Source organism: Pyrgilauda ruficollis, unplaced genomic scaffold (genome assembly GCF_017590135.1).
Source record: "Pyrgilauda ruficollis isolate IOZ18807 unplaced genomic scaffold, ASM1759013v1 scaffold85, whole genome shotgun sequence".
Lineage (NCBI taxonomy): Eukaryota > Metazoa > Chordata > Aves > Passeriformes > Passeridae > Pyrgilauda > Pyrgilauda ruficollis.
In genome coordinates, this window is record NW_024530488.1 from 614,391 (window position 1) to 637,696 (window position 23,306).

General features: G+C 40.8%; 1 protein-coding gene across 1 annotated transcript; it reads left to right on the forward strand.

Moving 5' to 3' along the window:
- The first annotated feature begins 112 nt into the window (after nucleotides 1-112).
- RRP1B (ribosomal RNA processing 1B) lies at nucleotides 113-22,836 on the forward strand. Its single transcript, XM_041487886.1, has 16 exons — nucleotides 113-305; nucleotides 4,567-4,649; nucleotides 5,520-5,577; nucleotides 6,263-6,348; nucleotides 7,414-7,475; nucleotides 8,870-8,999; nucleotides 10,376-10,440; nucleotides 10,940-11,103; nucleotides 11,319-11,413; nucleotides 12,230-12,327; nucleotides 12,753-12,772; nucleotides 13,184-13,312; nucleotides 13,988-14,730; nucleotides 17,519-17,665; nucleotides 18,376-18,442; nucleotides 19,509-22,836. The coding sequence occupies exons 1-16, from the start codon at nucleotides 173-175 to the stop codon at nucleotides 19,697-19,699; spliced, it is 2,271 nt and encodes a 756-aa protein (XP_041343820.1). The 5' UTR covers nucleotides 113-172; the 3' UTR covers nucleotides 19,700-22,836.
- The last annotated feature ends 470 nt before the right edge of the window (nucleotides 22,837-23,306 follow it).

The window sequence follows — 23,306 nt, forward strand, 5'->3', positions numbered from 1 at the left end:
ATGCCCCGGCACCCCGCGATGCCCCGGCACTCCGCGATGCCCCGGCCCGTCCCCCCGCTCCGCCTCCCGTGGTGACGGCAGAGCCCGGCGTCGCTGACGGCATCAGGCGGAGCCCGGCACGGCGCGGTCAGGCCGGGCCGGCAGCGGGGCAGGGACGGGGTCGGGCCGGGCCATGGCTCCCGCGGCCGTGCAGCCGCCCGAGGTGCAGTTCGCGCAGCGCTTGGCCGCCAACGAGAAGCGCATCCGAGACCGCGCCCTCAAAAAGCTGCGGGGCTACATCGGCGTGCGGACCCAGCGGCCCGGCGGTACGGACCGGGGCGGGCCGGACAGGGACCGGGCTGGGAACGGGGACGGGGACGGGGACAGGGACAGGGACAGGTTCCGGTGCTTGGCGGGGGCAGCGGCGGCCCCGGCGGCCGGACGGCGTGGGGAGGAGAGGAAGCACCACGTGTGCGCCCCGAGCCCGGCACGCCTCCTCGCGGCTTCCTCTCGGGATTTTTTTTTTTTTTTTTTCCATTTCACTTTACATTTTGCCTTTTTTAATTTTTTTTAATTATTACTTTGTTTTCTTTTACCCGGTGCTGCCCCAGCAGCCGGGAGCCCAGGCACTCGTGGATCCTCGCTCGGGAAGGGGCTCGGGAAGGATGGGCTTGGGGCGAGGGAGGGTCTCGCTGGCAGCATTAACAAATCCGGGCTGGGAGCAGGATGGCTCGTGTGCTCTCGGTCCCAAGGAACAAGGAGTAAATGCACTGAAAATATCCAGGCTGGAAACAATCTGGTATATGCAGCATAAAGTTTAGTCTTCTGTTGTTTCTGTGAGGTGGTGTCTGTCTGTTTCCATGACTGATGTTCAGGAGAATCGGAGGGAATCGAGGAAAGCTAAGTTATGTTTCAGCACGTGTGTAATTGCAGCTGATTCTGTGTAACCCATTTGGGTTACCTGTTACCTCCACTTCATGGTATCAAAAGCTTTTTTTCTACGTTTTTCCAAAAATTCTGTTTGGAGCTGTATATTGGCACCTTAGAACTAAGAGTTCAGTGATGTTCCTGGAGCCTGTTTGAGGCTGGCAAAGCCAGTCTGAATCTCCCTGTGTCTGAAAGTGCCTCATGTGCACACTTTCCACAGGGATGTGTGTTATATATTACATATAATATATATAATGTCATGTATAATCTCTATTTTATATTTCTTTTATATATTTCTTTATTTTTCTTTTATATAAAATTTATCTTTTATAAGCTGCTTTATACATTATTTTATTATATATTAATTTATTTATATATTTTTATATATATTATTTATTGATATATTATCTATATTAAATTATTTATTATTGTATATTACATCTATATTTTTTATATTAGAATATATAATGTATATGGCTTTGGGGAACCAGCCTAGAGCTGACCTCAAGAGCTAAACTGGAGTGCTGGTTGAACCTCTGTGACTTCCTGTATTCACTGTAAAGTGAATATTGTTTCTTGCCTTTCCAAGTAGTATTTGACCCATTAGCCACGTCTGACAGAGAGAAGGACCCCCAGCACAGCCTTACAGGGTCAGGCCACAGAGCCAAACAGGCATTATCCCATTCCTGGCAGTTAACACAGATCTAGGCATTGCCTGGGGACTAGGATGGTGTACATCATGTACCTACCAAGTACTTTCTATTTTTTAGCTCTGGAGACTTTCTGAGGGGGGCTGTGTGTTCAGCAGTGCTCTGAGCATCTCACTGCAAAGTGCAGATTCCTTGGAGTTTGTGGAAGCAGCCACAGGAAGGACAGGGGTGCCCCTAACTGAGGGAAGGGGCTGCAGGTTCAGGCACTGCTGTAAAACATCATGAAACCACAAGGAAAAGCCACAGCTCAGTTCGGCTGTGAGCCTTCTGCATGTTAAAATCAGCACACCATGGAATGCAAATGAGTAGGAACCAAGGGTGATTAATTTCCAGAGCTCTCAGATTTGTTTGCTGTTAGCTACTATCCAGACTGGTAGTATTAAAACAAAGATTAACTTCTTTGGGCTTGGAGAGAAAGCATGTTCAGGAGAGAGGGGTTTTTTAAAGTTATTTATTAATTAGCAGTTATAATTATATATATGAAGTTATATATATAAAGCATATAAAGTTATTTATTATTAGCAGTTATTTATTAATTAGCAGTTATAATTATATAAAAAAGTTATATATATAAAGTTATTTATTATTAGCTGTTATTTATTAATTAGCAATTATATTATATATTATTATACCCATCCAATGTTCTGAGAGGGATTCACACATCAGGCAGCCCAGGTAAGATGCCCTGACCTGAGGAGTTGGGAATGTGCTGACTTTTGGCAGAAGTGCTGGAGTTCACCTGATGTTCAGGGCTGTCAGGTGTTTTATAGGTGGACAGGGCTGCTCTGTGTGGTCTGTGCTAAGGCTGAGGGAGCTTCTTCAAAGAGCCAGAGCTCTTCATTTTCAGCAAGAAATTAAACTCTTAGAGAGCACTGAACTACCAAATGAATCAGTGAAAGAATAGTAAACAGAAATTACTTATAGTAAAAAAGGGCAGATTGCTAGGGGAGTTTGCTGTGTGACAGAGCTGCACTTACTTGGGCCTGGATCTGTAAGGGATTTATATAATTTCCAATTTATATAATTTCCAATTTATAAGTTTGAAATGTGCCTGTGTGGATCTGGTCCACACAAGTTAATTACAATTATCTAGAATAGGAAAAATTGTAACAAATTCAATGATAGCAGTGTCAAAGCAGCCCAACTCCCAGTCAGAAAGGCTGGCAAAGCTTGCATTAAAGTAGCTCTGAGGGGTTGTAACATGTTCATCCCAGCTCCACAATACACAGAACAGAGTTACTGTGCACAGGGACAGTTACAATTCAAGCCCTAAAGCCAAAATCTTTCTCAGGATAGGTTCAAGGTATAGGCAGCCTTCAGTTCTGGGCACTGTGGTTGCTAATATAATGCATTCAGGTTTTAAAATAACCTTACTTTAGTGGGTTTTATTTGCCAGCTGTGGCTGGGGGACAGCACATAAAGTTGAACAACAGAAAACACAATCTTGAAACTACTCTTGAGGCACTGGGATAAGAAAATTGCTTTATTTTTTGGCCAGAGTCTTCTGTCAAATGGACACAGGACTGCTTAGGACACTTTAAAAAAGCCCTGTGTGTATGAAAAGAAAAAAAAAACAAACATGAAAGTCTGTATTTTCTTCCCTCAGAGCACAGGAAGTTATTGTCCCTGGAGGGATTTAAAAGATGTGTAGATGTGGCACTTGGGGACATGGTTTAGTGATGGCCTTGCAGTGATTATCTGAGAGGTCTTCTCCAACCTGAATAATGCTATGATTAAATTCTGTGAACTCCTGAGCCACATTTATGGGTAGCTGGTGGTGCCTCTAGGGTTAATGCTGCCTGTGAGGTTAAAACTGCTTCTTACCACTCAGTATGTCACACACAATCCCCTTAAGAAATGTTATTAATTTTAATATTTCAATGAATCTTAAATCAGTGAATCAATTTGTTTCATATTTTATCATAACAGTACTGTCAAATCTAAGTTAAATTTATAATTAATGCTTAATATTACTGGACACATTGCTTCCTACATAGCATTTTGCATATCCCCTCACTTCCTTTCTTTTCACGCAAGCAGGTGTTTTTGTCTGAATAAATTTTGTTTTCAAATGACTTGGTCCACAGAGAAGGTGCACAGTTTATATCTTGCACTGGGTCTCAGGCTTTTTGACTGGCAGACCCCTGAGACAGCGATCTTTTTGGAGCAAATTTGAGCTTACTGAAGATGATGCCCTTTTCAAAGTGATTTTTCATGAGATTTCTTGGGAGTATTTAATAGGCCGTAGTTTGAAAATAGCTGTAGTAGGTCACTGTAGCTGCCTTGTAACAATGTACTGTTACAATTTTACTTTGCATAAATTTTGCTGATGTAATGAAAAACCCAGTTCTTGAGCAGGTATCAGTGACTTTCCATGCAGTACTTTACTTCTGGAATGTGAAAATATTTTTTTGCTGTTAAAATTCAGGTGTTACTACATCCCAAGACTAACTATCAGAAAAACTTTCATTGTAGTTGATCAGGCTCTTTGACTGTAAAGTTTAATGTAGAAATAAATGTGTTGATTGTTATAAGTTTATTCTATCAAAACAAACCCCTAGTAAGGAGTAAAACTATTGGTAGAGTGAGACTTGTTAAAAACAACAAAATAAAAAATATCATGTCTCTTGTAAAACTATTTCTGATACTCTCATTCAAAATTTCTTTCAGACTTGGTGTTAAAAATATGCCAGAGGCATTTATCAGAATTATCTTGGTATTCATCTTACCTGTGATTGCTTTGAAATTTTTGTTGTTTTTGTTTCAGTACAAGGTAGAAGGTTACAGTTTCTATCACTGTTCTATGCCAAATTGCCTTCCAGTTAATGTGCTTACAGGAGCAACCCAGAAACAATAACAAAAACAAAGAAGAGAGCAGAGGGAACTGCATGAAAATATTTTGGTATCTTGGTATTTTTTTCCTTTCATTCAGACTTGTTCTGTACTGTAGGTGGCTTCAGTCTGGAAGAACTGCTGAAAATATGGAAGGGCCTTTTCTATTGTATGTGGATGCAGGATAAACCTCTGCTTCAGGTATAGTAACTGAGTTTTTATTTGCTTGAGGGGGTCCCTCTAAAATACACTCTAGGGACATACTAGTTTAGAATGGGGGAAATTATAATTTCTTACCCTTCCCCTGCAGCCCATTTGTGGCAGGTGCAGGTAACTCAGTGATCTGAACATGAACAGATCATCTTTGGAGTCACCTTCTGAGGGGCTGGTGTAGCTGTTTACCTTTCAAAAGGGGAGCTAAAATAGATGCCTCATGAAATGTTGATTTTGTGTAGCTAAAACTGTAACAGCAGGTTGCCCTTAACTGCAGCGACATTTGTGCAATTTTAGTGTGAAAGTTCCACACTTCCTTTTCCTTTGTTAGTTCAGTAGCACTTCCTCTACTAACAGCTTTGTCCCTACTGCATATTTTTGTCAACTTCTACTAGTTTGTCTCCCTGCTTTCCAAAGGTACTGGTTTTGGAGTACCAGCTCTCAGTAACCTCAATTTTCAGATCACTTGTCTGCATGAGCAAGGTTTGCCTCACACATAGCTCACACCCTTCCACAGAGACCTGTATGAGAGCAGTGCCCCATAAGTTTTGCATCATTTGTTAATTCAAATACATGGGGTTTTTCTCCTCCTAATTTAATTTTGTGTGCTGTCAGAAAGATGGTTTGTGCAGAAATCTGGTAAAATGGACAGGTTTTGGTACCTTTGAAACTTCTCTTCCAGCTGACCTAGTACCAGTGCAAGGATAACTGCAGTACCAAAGCAGATGTTGAGAGAATGTTTTTCATTTTGAGAGATGTTTCATGAAATTCATACTTCTTGCTGTTTGCTGGTCATATGTTTAGTGAGGAGACCAAACACTAAAACATGCTCCACTAACTGTATTTATTTACTTCTAGGAGGAACTTGCAGCCAATATCTCCCAGCTTATCCACGTGTTTCAGAATACAGAGACTCGTAAGTACTATTTAATTACCTAATGCTTTGTAGGGTGCTTCCCTCTTTGGTGGTTCCACTATCACAGTGCCAGAATAAAGACAGACAGACAGGGGGTGTTTTGGTGGTTTTTTCTTTCCTTTTTATCCAACTGGTCAAGGTGATTCCATTAAGGGAAGGCAGCAGCTGCAGATTTTTTCTGCCTGTTGCAGAAGAGTTGTGTCTTCAGTGGGATACAGGTGAGATTTTTGAGGACAGATAGCACAACAAACTTGTCCTCTTACTTCTCCATTCTGCATAGACTGTTCTGTGTATTTCCTGCTCAAAACCAGCCTTGTGAATGAGCTATTAAGCCACTGGTATTCAAAATGCTTATGAAATTGAGTACTCAGCCAGTGCCAAAAATGCTTGGGTAGAAACGGGTGCAGAACAGATATTTTGCTCAAGCTTGTGTGTATATAACACAAAATAGATACAAATCTGTCCCTGTAATTAAACTTGCTTTAAAAAGTGGCTGTGTGCCTTTTCTTGTATTGCTCTCGAGTTTAATTGATTATTGTAGCAGTGTCAAGCCTGTCTTCCCACAGCTCTGTCCCTGTCTCTAGGAGAATCCTAGGGAAGTGCATCCCTTTCTTGAGACCCTTTCAGATCAGCAGAGCAGCCCACTGTGCCACACATGCAGGTGTTTCTCCTTGCTCCCTTGCAGGACACCTGTTCATCCAGACATTTTGGCAGACGATGAACCGGGAGTGGAACGGGATTGACAATCTGCGGCTGGACAAGTACTACATGGTAATTATATCTCTCTGGTGGTATTATTAATCATAGGTAATTAATAAGAGGTAATTATACCTCTCTGGTGGTGTTTTCTCCTAGAAAATGTGTGGTGCTGGTGTGCTGGAAGGCAGCTCTGTCTGCACAGTCAGTGGTGTGTATTGTAAGAGAAGACAAGCTATCATCTTCTTGACACACTGCAGGAGATGTTTGTTTTAAAGGCTTGCTCTCACCACTGTGTGAACCTAAAAGCCAGCACAGTTTGTGTTGGGCTCAAGTGCTTTCCCTTCTAACATAGTGATTTTTCTCATTGATTTCTATACTGGAATATAAATACTGTCTCACAGGACCCTGTATCAACATCAGTAGTTTAGATCAGACTGTTTAAAGACTTTATGACTCTGCACTAGAACCCCAACTTTCCACCAGTAAAGTGTCCACTGTAGTACATTCAGTAGTCAGAATTTTTTCTGTAGGAAACAGAATTTTAAAACAGGAACTAAAATCTTAAAAGGCATACCTTTATAAAGAACAAAATCCCATTATCTTCTTCTTTGAAAGAAGTTAATTGCGGCACATTCACTGGTGGTTTTCCTTTCCCAATATTAGCAGATAGAAGTTTTTCAGTAAGTGAAGTGTTTTCACTTCACTTGTCACATGTAAACCAGCCAGCTGAATATGGCTGGTTTATATGTGACTGTATCTTAGTGCAATTTTCAAGTAAATTAAATTATTATTGTTATCATCTGTCCCATATTGTTGTGTCCAGTTTAAGCTGTGGCTTTTCTTAGATTACAGCAGTACTTAATGAAGAAATCAGGGGTGTCAATCAAGAGAAAGCTGTATAGTAGAAATGATCATGGATGTTTTGTGCTTAGCATAAGAGAATTATTTGATGTCTTTTTTGCTTCACAGCACCCTTCTGTTGCATTACATGATAGACAATCTGTCAAAACATTCATGTGAGGCAGCTTCCACTTGGTGCTATAGAGGTTGACCAAGAAATCTGTTCATATTACAGTCACAGTGGCTCCTTTACCTGTTTTCATAAGCAACATGTTTAACAGATTTTGTGCTTTGCAGCTGATGCGTCTGATTTTGAGGCAATCCTTTGAAGTGCTGAAAAGAAATGAATGGGATGAGGGGTAAGCAGATTTCTGAATGTTGTTGCACCATAAACAAGTCACCCAATAGACCTGTATTCAATATGTCTGTATTCAAATATATTTTCATTTAATAGATTCTTCTTTCCCATAGATGCCACTGTCATGAAGTCTTAATATTAAGGCTTATTTGTTCTTCACATCACTTTGTTTAGTAACATAGTAATGTGTTACACGTTATTAAATTAAATACACTATTTAATGTATTTCATTTTCTGATGTAGCCAGAAGAGCTATCAATGAAATATCAGCTACAGAGAGACTTGACAGGGCACCTACATCCCAGAAAATACAGAAAAGGAATTTTTTTCTGTGTTGATGGTTTTCTGACTGGCTCTGACTTTCTTTTTAAAGTATTTATTTTATTGTGGTTAATCATGGAGACTTCTCTTCTGATAAGACAGGACCCCCTTAATTGCAAACTAGCCTTCTGTTTGTTGTAAACTTCAGTTCTTTTGGTTGTATTTCTTCCATATTCTATTAAAAGGCAAATAATTGCAGTAATTTGCTCTGTCTAGAGCTCTTGCCACTTCTAAGCTCGTTGTCTGTAAAGTGATGAAGAGATTTAAATCTTTTCATTAAAAGTGCTCGATAACCCAGTGTTAAGGTTATCCTTTCTCTCTCTCACCCTCTGAAATGTGGGATGCACACAGGCGTGTTTTTGTGGAAACAGAAAGGAATGCAGAGCTAAAGGACATCCCATCCCTGCTGTTCCACCTTAATTTTGCACTGGGTAAATGCCCTCAGGTTGAAGAGATGAAGATGTTGCTTGACAGGAGCAGAAGGTGTGGGAGGAGGTTTGATAAAGCTGAAGCCCTTCCCACACACATGGTCACCCAAACTGATTTCTGACAAGGCTTCTTATGGCTTTGGCCTCCGTCTTTCACTGGAAGGAGGCAGTGTGGGAAGAGAGGATCATGATTCCTTTCTTTGCAGAGTGAGCGAGCTCAAGAACTGCCTTTCCCTCCTGAGTGGAGCCAAGAAGCTCCCTAGCATGACTTTCTTCCCTCTTGTCTTTTAAAATGCTTTTGAAGAAAGGTGTATTAAAGTAAAACTGAAAGAACATTTATGGGTTTTCAGTGTTTTGAATTCTCTTTGGGACTGGAAATGTTTGTTCTGGGCAAAATTGCAGCAGGTCTTAAAGAATGCCAGGGTCAAAGCTTGGAATACACAAAACTTCATTTTCCTGAAAGACAGCAATGATAGGCCACAGGGTAAAAAAAAAAAAAGGAAAAAATTCAAATTGGGTAGCTGTCCATAACTGTAAAGAAGTAGAGTTTGTTTTCAAGACAAGAGTTTGTTTTCAAGGCAAACAAGACATGAGCAATTGAGTACTAATACCTCATTTTTTTTTTCCTATTTTTTGTTTTTTTCAGTCTAGTTGAACCATTGCTGCAGCTATTAATGAAAGAAATTATGGACCCAGACAGCAATTCTCCCACTGGGATAAAGTTCCATTTCATTGATATCTATCTGGATGAATTAGCTAAAGTTGGTGCAAAGGAGGTTAGAAAATACTTTATCATTTTATTCCTGATTGACGTTAACTGTGGCATGAAGCATCTTAGAGGAAATTTAATTTTTAGTTATTTACTTTTTAATGTTTTTTAATATAACAACACTGAGTAAGCATGAAGAAAGTGACTTACCACAAGTTATGCTTTTGCTTTTGTTCATGTCTTTGACAGTGGGAATATGGTAGTTTCTGTCAAGTTCCTGAGTACTACTATGCTGCTCCAAATTGAGGTTGGAAAAATAGCAATAAAATAGTTAGAGTATTCTCATTTCTTTGTTTCAGAGGGGACTCAGTGTAATTTCCCTTGTGTGAGCATGTTTTCCAGTCTTTGCTTTTGCAAAGGCTGACATAAAGCCTGCTCTTGGCTCGTTGTGTAGCACCTAAATAGAGGAGGAAACTGAACCTTCACAGTTGTCTTAATATTTGCTTCTTGTTGTCAGTGCATTGTGCAGTTTACCCCCCACATCCAGATGTTTGTTTTGCTGGTGACATCTGTCTTGCTCTGCTGTGTCTTGCTGTGACAGTTAATTTGTGGCCCTTAATTTTGGCTGCTGTTCCAGTGGGGCAGAGTTTTGCAGCAACAAAGCCAAGGAGCATCTCTGCTGTCCCTCCACCCTTCCTGCTGCCCCATGTTTATCCCAGGCTCCTCCTCAGTTACCTCCCCTTGCCTCTGGCCTCTGATACTTCTCCTTGCAATGGACAAAGCTCTCAGCACTTTTCCATTCCTATTCCTTGCAGTCAGTATTCAAACCAATCCTGCCTGCAGGTTTTGAGGTTCTGGATTGTGGCTCGAGAGAGATGAAGTCTGCACCAGAGAATTGGAGCCCAAATCATTTCTGCAGCTCCACAGTCACACAACTGTAGCTAAGCGGGAGCCTGGAGAGGGGAGTGAGTCCCCCAGACTATTTGAAATCACAGATGATGCTCATAAATTATATTTTAAAGGGAAGGGTCTTTATCTCTACTGTAGCTGAGAGGGTTTTGGTGCAAGCAGCCCAGTTAAGAGAAACCCAAGTCCTATTCTTGTCTGCTACAGACCTTTGGGAAAGTACAAAATTATTTGAGCTTCCTCTGCCTCATGGTTCCTTATCTAAAGTAAGAAGCTTTGTTGTATTTCTGTACTCAGCAGAATAAAGTCTGCAAGGCAGTCAGTGTTTTGATAGTACTTCCAGGGAATATCTGGAAGTTAGTGGTAACAAAAAGGCCCTGGATATCTCTGCCAGTTGGAATTAGATAATATGCTGAAAGACTGTTAAAGAAGATCCCCCAATACCAATTCCTGTACAAACACCAATATTCAAGGAATTTCAGTGAACATATACAGCATTTTCTGTACTCACTTTTTTTTTTCTTTTCAATCAAACAGCTCACAGCAGACCAGAATCTCAAGTTCATCGAACCTTTCTGCAAAATTGCTGCCAAATCAAAGGAGTAAGTTTGATGAAAGGATAAATATTTTTTAAGAATGAAGAAACTCTGAATATGGTAATAAATGGATCAAAGAATCACAATTTCAGAATGTAGAGAAAGAAGGGTATTTTACCAGCAATGTGCACAGTCATTTGAGGATAACTTGTGTTTATCAAAACCATAGATAGTCTCCATGGATTTATAAGAGCTATATCAGCCTTTGTTGATTAATTTGTCCAGTTACTTTAATTTTTTAATGCATTGAGCAGCTGAGCTGCTCCTTTGCAGTCTAATATAGGTCAGCATATGAAGAGTGAAATTTAAGAGAGGCACATTAGCAGGACACTGCTTGGATTAAAGGATTTCTGTTTAGGGAGTAGCAGGTTCACTTTCATCATCTGAAGAGCTCAGTGCTCTTCCACATTCTTTCTCATCCATTTTCCCTCAAGTTCCCACATTTTTAACATGGGAGGGAGGGTGTTTATGCTCTGCCTTTTGCTCACCCTGCTCTCTGTGACAGTCGCCGTGTGCTGCACGCTGTGGCCACCGGTGTCTTTGAGATGATCGTGGATCAGTCCCCCTTCGCCATCGAGGACCTGATGAAGGAGCTGGGTACCAACAGCGATGAGGAGAACGTTTCTGAAGAAGGCAAACAGGAAAATGAAGAGATGCTTAAAACCAAAGGTAAGGAGGAAACTCTAAATTGCCCTGGTAAAAGTTGCTAGGATGGAAGAGCCTGTTTCCTGAAAATACATTTCTGCTCTCAACCAATCAGCATGTTCAGGGTGTTGTGAGACTAGTTGTGTTTTCCTGTCTTCCCTTCAGATGTGCTTAATAAAGCTTGTTCTTTTGGAGTCACTCAGACAAAGCATTAATATTCAGTCTTTTTTCTATAATAGCAGACAGATGTCTTTCAAGAAAATCAGCACAGAATGCTGAAACCACAGAGGATATCAGTGAAAATGCTGATGATGGGATTGGGACTGTTCTTCAGGTTTGTGGTTCTTTTGCTCTTTTACTGATATTTTGCTCTCTTTTTTCCCCATCCCTTTCAAGAGGTGCAGAAATAAGTGTGTTAATAGATAAACATGTTAGAAAATTTTAATCTCGTGTTTTATTGTAAGGTGGTATTTATGTAATGTGTGTTCTGTGAGTGGTAATTAAATAAATCCATGTCTAAATTCCTCTTTCCTCTCTCCCTTCTCTTTTCTGCTCCTCCCTTCCTGTTTCAAGAGTTAAAAAATGTGTGTGTTAAAAGCTAAGTCAGTGAGGGTGGGGAAGCAATCAGCCTAATTTTCATTGAACATGGATGATGGGATACATAGGAGAGAGGGTAATATGTTACAATTTGGGTTTTCTAAACCCAGGGCCAGTGCAGTGTAGTGATTCTGACAGATCCTCCCATCAAACACACATGCAGGTGGATACACTTCACCTATCTGTGGCTTTTAAGCAAGAATTAGGACATGCCACACTTTAAAAATGATATTTAGCTAAATATTTCTGGGAGTTTTGAAGTGGGTTGGCTTCTCTCTTGAGTAAGAATTAAGGTTAGGAACATTTGAGAAAGTGACACCGAGTTCAGCTGTTCTGTCAATGAAGCAGCCATCTGTACAAGTCAGTGTGTGAAGGGGGTGTAAATTTCAACAGAGGAAAACATTTGGGCTTTACAGGAGGTGTCTGTTTCAAGATGTGTATCTTTACAAGTTACCTATTGAACTTAATACTTTATATATTTGTAACACAAGTTGCACTGGGTTATCTTGCATGGATAAACTAAGAACAGCTGTGTTGTACTTTCCTCCAACAGTTTGATTACAAGGCTGTTGCTGACAAAATCTTTGAATTTGCAAGCAAGAAAAATACACCTTCCCTGAACAGAAAGCGGCTGTACAAGCTGGTCAAAAAGTGAGTTCTGCTGAAATACACCTTGTCCTAAGCTACTTTGGTTTTCTTTCTGCCCAACCTGTCTTGACCTGGCACCATTGTCATGCTGTTCCCCATTGGCACCAGACAGCTGCAGCCAGCAGTTTATGTGCACAGTGTGGGTTTGAACTGCAGGATGGAACAATAGGTTGGATGTGGGGCAAGGAACAGATGCAGGAAAAGTGTTAAATTGTTGTTTTCTCAATACTTTCAGTGATTTGTTTTGAGTAGGGAGGTTACTAAGGTGGATTTCTTCTGGAGTTTGTAAGTTCCTATGCAAAAATATGTTGTTCCTGTTTTGACAAAACCATAGTAAGTGCGGTGATGCTGTTCTGCTAGTGTTATTATTGGTACTGAATGAGTAACAATGTTTTGGTTTTTCTTTTCTCCCTTCCTCTCACCTGCAGGTTCCAGGACTTAGCAGAAGGTAAGGACTGAGCAGCAGACAGAAACAGTAGTTATTTTCCATTAAATTGTATATAATGTTCTCATTTAATGTGTATTGGAATTATTTTTCTCCTCTTTTTTTAATGTGCATTTCAAGAATATTGTTTTGGGGGGGGGTTTGTGGATTTTTAAAATCTCATTAAGACACATTAGACATATTTTGGAGATGGCCAAATTCCTTTCACAATTTGAGCAACTCTGTACTTTGTCCTTAAATGAAAGATGATTATTTTTGCTTAAACAAATAGGAGTGGGTCGTGTGCTTTGCTTTAATGTTGTGTAGAGAAAGAGAAGTTTTTTCTTTCTGTGGGAGTTATGCTGTATATGAACAGCATAACTATTCATAGAAGTAGGACTCTCTGTTTTCTCATACCTTATCCTTCTTCAACAGGAATCTTCCCCCAAGATATTCCTGAAGATGTTTCTACAGATGAAGATGATGATGATGAATCCGGTAGGCGAAAGCGAAAGAAAAAAGCTGTCAAGCCTTGGCAGCAAAATGAGCTGGAAAAAGTAAAAGGTAAGGCAAGATCAATATTTGGGAGACAGACAATCTGCAGAGACTTGTACAGTTTGGCAAAGTGTCAGATAAAAGCTGTTCTGAGGAAGGCAACACTACTGCTCAGGATGTGCTGATCTGTATCCTGTTGTGATGAAGGTTAAATATGAAATTCAGTTCTTGTTGAAAGTGGGGGGAGTTCTCTTCCTAATTCTGAGGCAAGCATCACCTCAAAAATTTCAGTCAAAAGCAGAACTGGAAGCAGCTGTTTGCATTGCTCCTTTGAGCAGGTGCTTTTACTGTAGGAAAGCAGAAACATGTCAGTCTTAAGATAAGTGTTAGAATATAAGAATTTGGGGATGTTGGAATACTGAACTCCTGAGCTGCCCTTGTGATGGGCTTAACAGGTGGGTAATAATAACTCTTTTTAGGGATGTTGCTATGAAAAATAGGGTTGCCACAGGGAATGGTTTAGATCTTACCTGTGACAAGGCAAAACTAGCAAAATATTAATTAGGCCAGGTGTCATCAGACTGCAGTGTCCTGAGCAACTGTAACAGTAAAACTGTTGTGCAGGCTGATAACAGGAAAATGGTGCACCTATTTTAAAAGAAAAGAACAAAAATAGAATAGAATTCAGTTGTGTTAAGTACCTTTGTGTTTCACATGTGTCTTATGGCGTTCTTTTTGGGATAGATTTAGAGGATAAAGAAGAGCTGTCAAGTGGGAAGGTGCCATCAGTTCCCCAGAGGAAGAGGAAAAAAAGGAAGAAGAGGGACAGCCCAAGTGCTGATTCTGGAACAGCTGATGGAAATTGTGAGGAGGGAAAAGCTGAAACATCTGGATCCAATGCTTCTAGCCAGGAAAAGGTGCCAGAAAATAAAAAGGAGAGGAAGAGAAAGAAATTGCTAGTAAATGAGGCCAGTGAGACCACAGATGTAGCAACTGACACCAGAGAAAATCACAGTATCTGTGTGCAGAACAGTCTGACTGATGCAGAACAGAGTAAAAAGAGGCAGTTGAAGAAAATGAATCCAAAAGTGCAGAATGTTCCTGCAAAACCAGCGTGTCAGAATGGACCAGCCACTGCCAGTGCAGCAGAGGATGTCAGCCCTTCTGTCACTCTGTTACCTCCCAAGGCTGTGAAAAAGAAGCAGAAAGCAGGGGCTGTCCTGGTCAATGGGGATCCCCCTGTGCAGCAAACTGACCTGAAACCCAGCAAGGAAGGCTTGCTGGGGACCCTGCCAAGAAAGGCAGGGGCTGAATCTGCACCCTCCAAAAAGGTCACACTGAAGACAAAGTTAGTTGGTTTGGAAGGGATGAAAGTCTCCAGTCAGAATGGAGCAACTCTGAAAAAGAAGAGAAAAGTGAAAGAGGTGCTAAACTCTGTCGAAGCCAATGGAGTTCTGGAGACTGTATGCAAGAAAAACAGGAAGGTGGTATGTACATCTCATTCTTTTCTCTGCCTGCTTCAGGAACTGCCAGGCTCATTTTCTGATCTGGCTTTAGCTTTCTGAGCATGGGGCTGCATGGGCTGCTTGCTGATGTCATCATGCATTATCACCAAAAAAGAATGATTCCCCAGAAATCCACACACTGCTATAGTGTCACATCCTCCTGTACAATGACACTAAATCCTGTGCCAGCCACTCAGCTGGAAGAACCCATCTAGCTGAAAAATGGGATGTTAGGGACAAAATGGGGTTGTCTTTTTTTGTCTGTTTTTCCTTTGGTCTCTGGGTTAATTATTATTTTGCACTGGGTCTCTGTTTGAGCTTTAGAGCATGCTGACAAAGGGCATCATATTTTGGCAAAACAGAAATGGGAAGATGGAACATTCCTTCTGCAGCAGCAGCACACAAGATTAGGATCAGCTCCTTGTGAAGCTGCCCACAGCAATTCCAGGAGTGGCTTCTTCTGTTTGCTCACTGCTCTATCTTAACAAAACTGATAGGACTGTCTGGGGAAAGGATTTGGGGAAGGGAATAGACACTGGAACCTTGGAATAGAGAATATGACACTGTGACCTTTAATGTCATCAGGCTGTGTGATCACATTTATGAATGGTCCAGTTTTTTATAAACACAACACTGTGCTTGTTCACTAGGAAGGTCTGACGTCGTCTTCTTCAAAAATGTATGCCTTGCATTTTGGCAACAACCTATTTTTTGATCTCTCTACCTTGCACAGCCATTTTCTTCTTTGTAATAGGTAGAATAGTGTTGATTTTTCTCAGTGATTTGAGAATCAAAAACCATTTTGCACTGTATAGTTTTGATAGTGTGGCTAAAAAGAGAGTGCAGGTGTTCTTCCCTCTCCTGTTACTGAATTTCTTTTTAACTGCTCATTTCCAATGCATATTCACCCTAACACATTCAGGAGTTTAGGTACATTCTTGGAAGTGTTGCTGACAGTCTTACTTTGGTGAAAAAAAAATTCATAAAGCACAGATGAGTTTAGGAGTACAAAAAAGAGTTGAAGCTTCATGTTTTGAGCCTATGAGCTCACTTCTGTTTGACTTATGTTTAAACCTGTAGGATTAGCTAAGTAGTGCAGCCTTGTATATGGAGACAGAACTACTCAGTCCTTCACAGGAGAAAAAATTCATATTGAAACTTTGCTTAAACACTAATAACATAATTGACATTTTCTATGTTTTGCTGATGAAGTGCTGAGAGGGAGGAGCCAAAAGGTTTCTCTCTCCCCACTATTCAAACTATTTCTGTCACTGTGGGGCTTCCAAAATAGGAGCCATTGGCTTTGTCTCCTACTTCAACATTCCATGTTTCACACCTGGTTTTTCTTTGCCTATAAAAGTTTAATTTCTAAGAAAATATGATTATGACACCCCCATCTCTTTCTGTGAGAGTTTGCTGCAGGTGACCAACAGGTTCCAAGACCTGTGACAGATTCAAGATAAGAAGTTCCTGCAGACTTCATGGGAGTTGTTGGCACAGCTTAGTGTAGGACTGAGGGAAAGGCAGCAGCACAACCCCAGCACTGGCCTGTTGGCTGGCAGGGCATGGGCTACTGGGTCACTCTTCATGTGGAATCCCAAAGAAATTATGGCATTTGCTTTTTCTTGCTCAGTCCACATGGTTGTGTGTGTTAAAAGGGGTGGAGACAAGGAAAGTTGGACATTGAGTCAGGAGGAGAGGGAGAATACTGATGGAAGAAAGAAGAGGTCAGGGTAAAGCTTAAAATGTACAAATGCAGAGGAAATTAAGCTGTGCTAATTTTGTATTCATTGCTTGAGAAATAACATGTTGTTTTCTTTCCTTGTTTTAGTTATGTAATCCTGGCCTTGTGCCCAGAAATGAGAGGCATGTTTTGATTCTTGATTTCAAGGACAACACACACCTCCAGAAAATTAGCTTCAAATATTCAGAGGAAAGAGGAGGAGGAGGAGAAGGGGAAAAAACCAGACGAGATCAGCATTATTTCAGAGTTGTCTCCACAATTCAGAAAATGAGAAGTCTTGTGGTTTTTCCTTCTGTTTGAAGCAGAAGTGATTTTCAGATCAAAAGAGGCCATATCTGCTGTACATTTCTCACAGTTTGTTAGTGAATACCTTTGGAATTCCATGTCTGTAGGTTGATGAGAAGCATAACTGAACTTCCCCTCACCACAGTCCACAGACAGCAGGTTACAAAGCTCTGCCAGTGCTAGTCCTAAGAATTGCCTTGTACTGGAGACAAGAATTGCTTTAACTGTCATAAAACTGTGAATTATAATCAGCAAACCAGTAGCACTACACAATAGCTGAATTTCTGAAAGTATAGTCAGATTTCATTCTCCATTTTTTTTCTTCAAAGTCTTCATCTTAGCCCAAAGCTGTGTTTGTTCATGAGTTATCTTATTCATCCAGGGGTGCCACAGAAGAGTTTTTGCTTATGGTGAAGGAAAAAAAAAATGATCACTTGTGTGCAGGAGAGATGGATCAATTGCAAAGTATCCTCATCCACATGGAGAAAACGTGTTTGTTTGCACTCTGCTGGGCTTGGCAGATCTATTACAAATTCTTCCTTTTGTGCTTTGCAATGACTTCCCTATTTCTGCACAGAGCTTGCCTTAAACTTCTGCTTTCAGTCATGCTAATTGCAAAATTACCTGCTGGGAGCTAAACATGGTGATTAACTGATGTGATGTGAGCACTGGTCACAGTACTAGGTATTAGTTAATGCAGAACTTTGTACTGAAGCATTTTTCCTTTTCCCTCCTTGACAGGAAAGCAGTACTGCTCTGTCACCATTAAAGAAAAAGAAAGCAAAACCAGGAAGTGATTTTGTAAAATTTGAAAAATCAACTGTACCAAAGGCAGTGTTCTTCAGGAAAGCCAGAAGCGCCATCTCTTCCACCAGGACACCCATGCAGGTGAGGTCATCTCACAAAGGGTAGCTGAGTCTGGGAACAAATGTCTTCCCAAGCAATCTCCTCATCACTCATGATGTCTTTTCCACTCCCTGATAGTCTCCTAACATAAGCAGATATAACTGGAAATGCTGATGCTGTAGACAGAGTCACACATGGTATTTCAGAAAATGAGTTATAGAGGTCTCTGAAATCTCTTCTCCCTGCCCTCTGCTTTCAGCCTTCTTGCTGAACACACAGCATTCTGGATCTGCTCATTTCACAAGAAAGCAAAAACAAACTGATTTCAGTCTTGCAAAGGGACTTTGAGCCTCTATTTCTTGTTTGTGGAAAGTGGAAACAGTGCAGGGCTTTAAAAGTCTGCCCTCTTCTCTAGACCTTTTTAACATTTAAAGCTTTTCAAGTCCTCTTAGCAGTTTGAGGCCCGAGTGCAGTGGGGCCAGTCTGTTTAACACACAAATATCTTCTTGTTCGTTGTTGACTTACATAATGACATTAAGGAGAGTATGTGATTTCTGCACAAATGGAATATGTTTGCTTTTGGCTAGGAAAACAGTGCTGTCTTAGCAGCAGTCAGTGCCAGAGGATTGGGGTAGTTCTAAGCAAAATACAGGAAGAGGTAGGCTGTTTTACATCAGTGGGTGCAAGTGAAAGAACTCAAAGCATTGCCTCAAAAATCTTATTTTATTTAATGTCTTTATTTTGCTTTATAGTTGAACAAACTGCAGACACCCAGCTCCAAAAGAGTCACGTTTGGTTTGAATAAAAACATGACTGCAGGTGAGTCTGATATGTGTGTGTTTGTCCACTGTCTCTCTGGTAACTGAGGAATGGGGAAGTTGTACACACTCACGTACCTCTGGAACACCTCTAAAACAGGATGGTTCTGTTCCTGTCTCACTATTTGTTTAGTTTACAAACTCTCCTCAAGTTCCTTTCCAAAGGAGATGGTAAGGTTTAGGACATTCAGCCCTGCAGCTAGGCTTGAGCAATTCCAGGGTGCTGCATTAGTGACCTGCAGAAGGAGCCTCATGGGTGGAAAGCTGCAGCAGGGTTTGAACTTTCCTTCCTGAGCTGCCTGTTTGCAGAGCTCCTCTGGAAACACGTGCACTTCACAGTCTTCATTGCTCACTTCTGTTTCCCAAGGCAAAGATGCTGACATGCTGAGAAAATCAGACTTTGTAGTAGCAAAGTTTGCTTTTTATTTTGGCTGCTTGTGGCTTATGAATGATCATGAGTAGATAAAGGTCACTTCCCTTCTGTAAGCAGGCGGTGTTTTCCCTGTTAAATAAATGTCTTGCTCCATAGCATACAATTATATTCCATGTATTCATTTAGCTACTTTTTAACTCTCTGAAGTGTGCAAAAGGTAAAGTTCAAATTGAGAACAATGTATTTAGGTAAATGTCTTCATGTTAATGTAACAGCTGAAAAAAATGAAAAATAGGTGCCTCCCTGCTGGCTGAAGGGATGGCCAAGAGTCTCTGGAGTGTTCAGCAGTCAGAGTAGAGACACGGCTTACCCACTGTCATCTTTTAAAGTCCAGTGTGGTGTTTTTCAGGATAGCTGGAACACTTGTGTCTGAGGAAAAGGCCCAGGGTCTCTGGTGGTCTGTGGAATCACGGGGAGGGTTCACGGTGGATTGCAGCAGACCCTGTTCCCCAAGGGGCTCTGCTGAGAGATGTGCTTCACCACCATCTCTTTTCTCTGCCAAGGCTTCTGAACCTTGCTGGGCTTGAGGATCTGACTCAGACTTCTAAGGCTGGGAAACTCCACAGTTGATTGACAGGCCCAGTTATTGCAGGGGTTGCATTTCTTTGTAACTTGTTGGCTTGTTTTTCAACAGAATTTAAAAAGACTGACAAAAGTATATTAGTGAGCCCAGAAGGACCCTCCCGTGTGGCTTTCAATCCTGAACAGAAACCTCATCATGGGGTGCTGAAGTCACCCACAGTAACCCCAGCAAAAGAGCCCCAGATGAAGAGACCATTTACTATGTCAGCTAAGAAGAGACCAACTGCTGTGGACTTCTTTTAAACCAACAAATGTGGCCTACTTTTGTACAGGACATTTTGCTAACCTAGAATGTTCTCTGGAGGTATTTTGAACTTCTTTATTTTTTTAAGTTAATACAAATTGTATATACAAAATTCTGATTATGACCTGGGTCATTGCTATTTTGAAACCACTTCAGCTCTACCTTGAAATACTTGTTTTATCTTTTTACAGAAAAGAAACAAAACCCAATCTCTGCTCAGGTTTGGTCTACAAAAAGTATGGTCTCTGCCCATGTCATTCCCAAGAGACTTGTCCATTTAATTAAGGAATGTTCAGGGATTGATTGTTCCAGTGATTTTTTTTTTTTTTGAGCCAGTGTAAGACAACTTGCACTTCATGCTGTTAAACTGTCTTTCATTAGACAGAGATTAAATTAGAAAAAGGCAATGTAAATTTTAAGCCTACTTGATCAAGTATTTTAAAATTCTACTCTGTCATTTATCATGTGCCACCCCTGGCATCCTGTTAGTTCTTCTGGAAATAATGATTACCTTGTGTGTCTGTTTAATAACAGCTGGACTTGGGTAGCTTTGCAGCTAGCAAGTGAGCTTTCCCTGGGATAAGAAACCCTTAGCTGTTGCTCAAGTGCTCACTGGTGCAAATAAACTTTCACAGCTGGTTGCCTGCTGAGTTGGGGACAACTCACCCCATTATTTTCAGTAATGCAAGTGCCAAAGCTGGCTTCAGCCTGTCACACTGTGAGCTGGCTCCTTCTCTTCACTGAACTGAAATTCGTGCTCTTGCGCAGGAGAAATCTTTGCTATTTCCAGGTCTTCCCCCAGCCCCCTCTGCTGCCTTTCCTGAAGGTCTGACAGGACTCCTGGTTTTCTGCTTCAGCAGCTGGTGTCACCACATTGAGCCAGAGCTCAGCTCTCACTCAGTGCATGAACCTCTGCCTGGACTGAAATGAGCTAGAAGGTGTAGTGCATCTTTGGGTAGTTCACATCTCTCTGAAAGCCTTGTGCCCCTCAGTACAGGGTGAAACTTTATAGCCCATGCAGCTTGGTTTTGGTTTTGATGTAGAATCAGATGTCCACTTGGCATTTCTTGGAGTTCAGTTTTTATTTGGATATTTTATTACTACTCTGCGTGTTTTGTTTTTAATTTGCTTCTTTGGTAAAGATTGAGGTGCATTGCTGCAAGAGATTATTTATGTAATCTAAATGGGAACAGGGAGGAGGGGAAGAGTAAATTAAAATAAAACATTTTTTTATAAATTGGAAGATTTGAAATCTTTTTTTGGAAATTTTCCTTTTGTGAATGAGGCAAAGGCTTTGCAGCAGATCTCTACATTAGAGCTCAGCTTGGAAGCACAGCCTGGTGCCAGAGCAAAGTTATTCATGAAACTTCACACCAGTTATTCCTGTGACCCTGTAAGAGAGAGGGTGAACCTGCTTCATTACCTTCTCTTAGGATAACTGGATTATCAGTTAAATAAACTGATAAATGTTTATTTAGCTACTTCAGCCAGCAGAAGTACATTTTGTGACATATTTGCATACTTCAGTGCTGTTTTTTACCAATCCTCTGCCAGATTACTCCTCATAAGCAACGGTATTGAAACTGTTCTTTTGTGCCTCATCTATAATTGCTTCAAAATACTGGGGTACTTCCAGATGGCTGGTTGGTCTCAGCTGCTCAATTCTAATCCGTCCCAGTTCTCTCACTAAGTTTGTGGCAGTCCATGGTTTGTGGTACTGCCAGAAATTAATTTTGCTCTTGACTTTTCCCATTTACAGTGAAGGACTGAATTTCATTTGGTTTTGGTATTGGTCTGGGCTGCAGCTCTTTCTGTGATCAATAAAGAACTCTGGAGAATACATTGATAAATGAATTATATTCATTTATGCAAGCATAGTTCATTTATGTTTTAAAAAACTCATTGTATATTAGCATAATGGATTTTATTGACAAGATGATGGTTAGTAGGGTATAACAGCCTGTTCAATATGTTGTACTGTTACTTTGTCCTGTGGGTGAAAAGTCTCCTGTGGAATATGCATAAAACCATTTGTATGTGCATGGTTGTGAATGCCTCAGGTTGGAGATGCCTCATTCCTCCAAGGATAGAGATGCAAACAGTCACTCAGTGGATCTGGTGTGCACAGAAAAATCCAGGATCCAAACACATTGGAGTTTGGTTTGAATACATATAACATATTATGGAAATGTATTGATTCTCTGGGTCTTTCTCTGTTGATTGTAGATCCACTGAACCTGTTGCTTGTCCAATTATTTTGTTGTCCACAGTGTTAAATGGAGAGGGCAGAAATGGCAGTCAGGTTTTTATCTAAAATTTTAGTGATGATATTGCTTGTTGCAGTACATCCATAATCCATCTGTGCCATGAAACTGGTGCAGTGTTTTGTAAATATACCTGTGAGGTGGGTATTGTTTTCAGTGGGGTCTGGACAACTTTACAAACAAAACCTGACCACTGTCAATGCAGTTTATTCAGCATTGTTTGGTTACATTTGAATACATTACCCAAATTATTTGGAGAGTGACAATGCCAATAAACATTGAAGACCAAAAAAAATAGAAAAAAGGAATGTAACTCGCAATATCCACTGCACAGACACAATGGTACTCTGAGGAGAGATGTATTGGTAAGAAAAGAGAAAGGAAAACTCATCTGACCTGTTTGATGTCACTTCATGGGATTTTTTTCAGTGTTCTTCCAGCTCCCTAGCTGCCAGCCATGCTCTGAGTAAAAAATAATGTGGCCTCACTTTCAAAGGACTTTCAGTGTGTTTTTTAATGATTGTCTTTGTATTTTTGTTACAAATCTGATCAACTTTGTCAGGCTCTAATAGTTTGTAATTCTTCATAGTTTCAAGAGAACTCAAAAGCACAGAATTAATTCAGCAAGGCAAAAAGTTGAAATTGTATTTCAATTATTGGATATGCAAGATCTCTCATAGTCAGTCTGTCAAAGCTGTGTGACTTGGAGAGTATCCAGTGCCCTTTGTCATGAATTACCTGCTCTGAGAGTTCATTAGAGACAGGGAAAAAAGTATCATTTTATGTTCCTCTGCAAGAGCATTGTTAATACAAATACAATGTCTAAGCATGACATCATTTAATCTAGTCCAATAAACCATATTTTTTGTGGATGTTGTATTTTGGGTAAATCTGTGAATTTGGGAGGTTGGAGAGGGTAACATCTGGGGGGGCCACTTGAAAGCACAAAGGAAGTTGTTCTTGCTGGTGTGCACCTGCTATCTGTCTCTTCCTTTTCTTTGATAGTATAAAGAGCCCAAACTGAAGAAGACTCAGACACTTCTGGAGTAGGCTTGGCACAGGACAGAGCTATTAATACACCTTGAACTTTATACCTTTGGAACTGGGTAAGAGATAGCAGCACCTAAAAGATTGCTCAGGAGAAATTAGTAGATCACACCCTGTCACTGCTTGGTGATGAAAATTGAAAACCGAAGTGATGATGTGGCAGGATGTGCCAGGATAGGTGGGAGATGGACACTTGGAAAGCTCTTGGCCTGCTTGTTACCAGCAGCACATCTGAAAGAATTCATGTACAGACAAATCCTGCGCAGGGTGCTGCAGCCCCACCTCAGGCAGTGGC

Excerpts from the sequence above, each read along its gene's own strand:
- RRP1B (XM_041487886.1), top strand. The coding sequence starts at position 173 with ATGGCTCCCGCGGCCGTGCAGCCGCCCGAGGTGCAGTTCGCGCAGCGC. Across the intron at positions 12,328-12,752 it reads CTGTACAAGCTGGTCAAAAA|GTTCCAGGACTTAGCAGAAG; the intron begins GTGAGTTCTGCT and ends TCTCACCTGCAG. Across the intron at positions 14,731-17,518 it reads GCAAGAAAAACAGGAAGGTG|GAAAGCAGTACTGCTCTGTC; the intron begins GTATGTACATCT and ends CCTCCTTGACAG.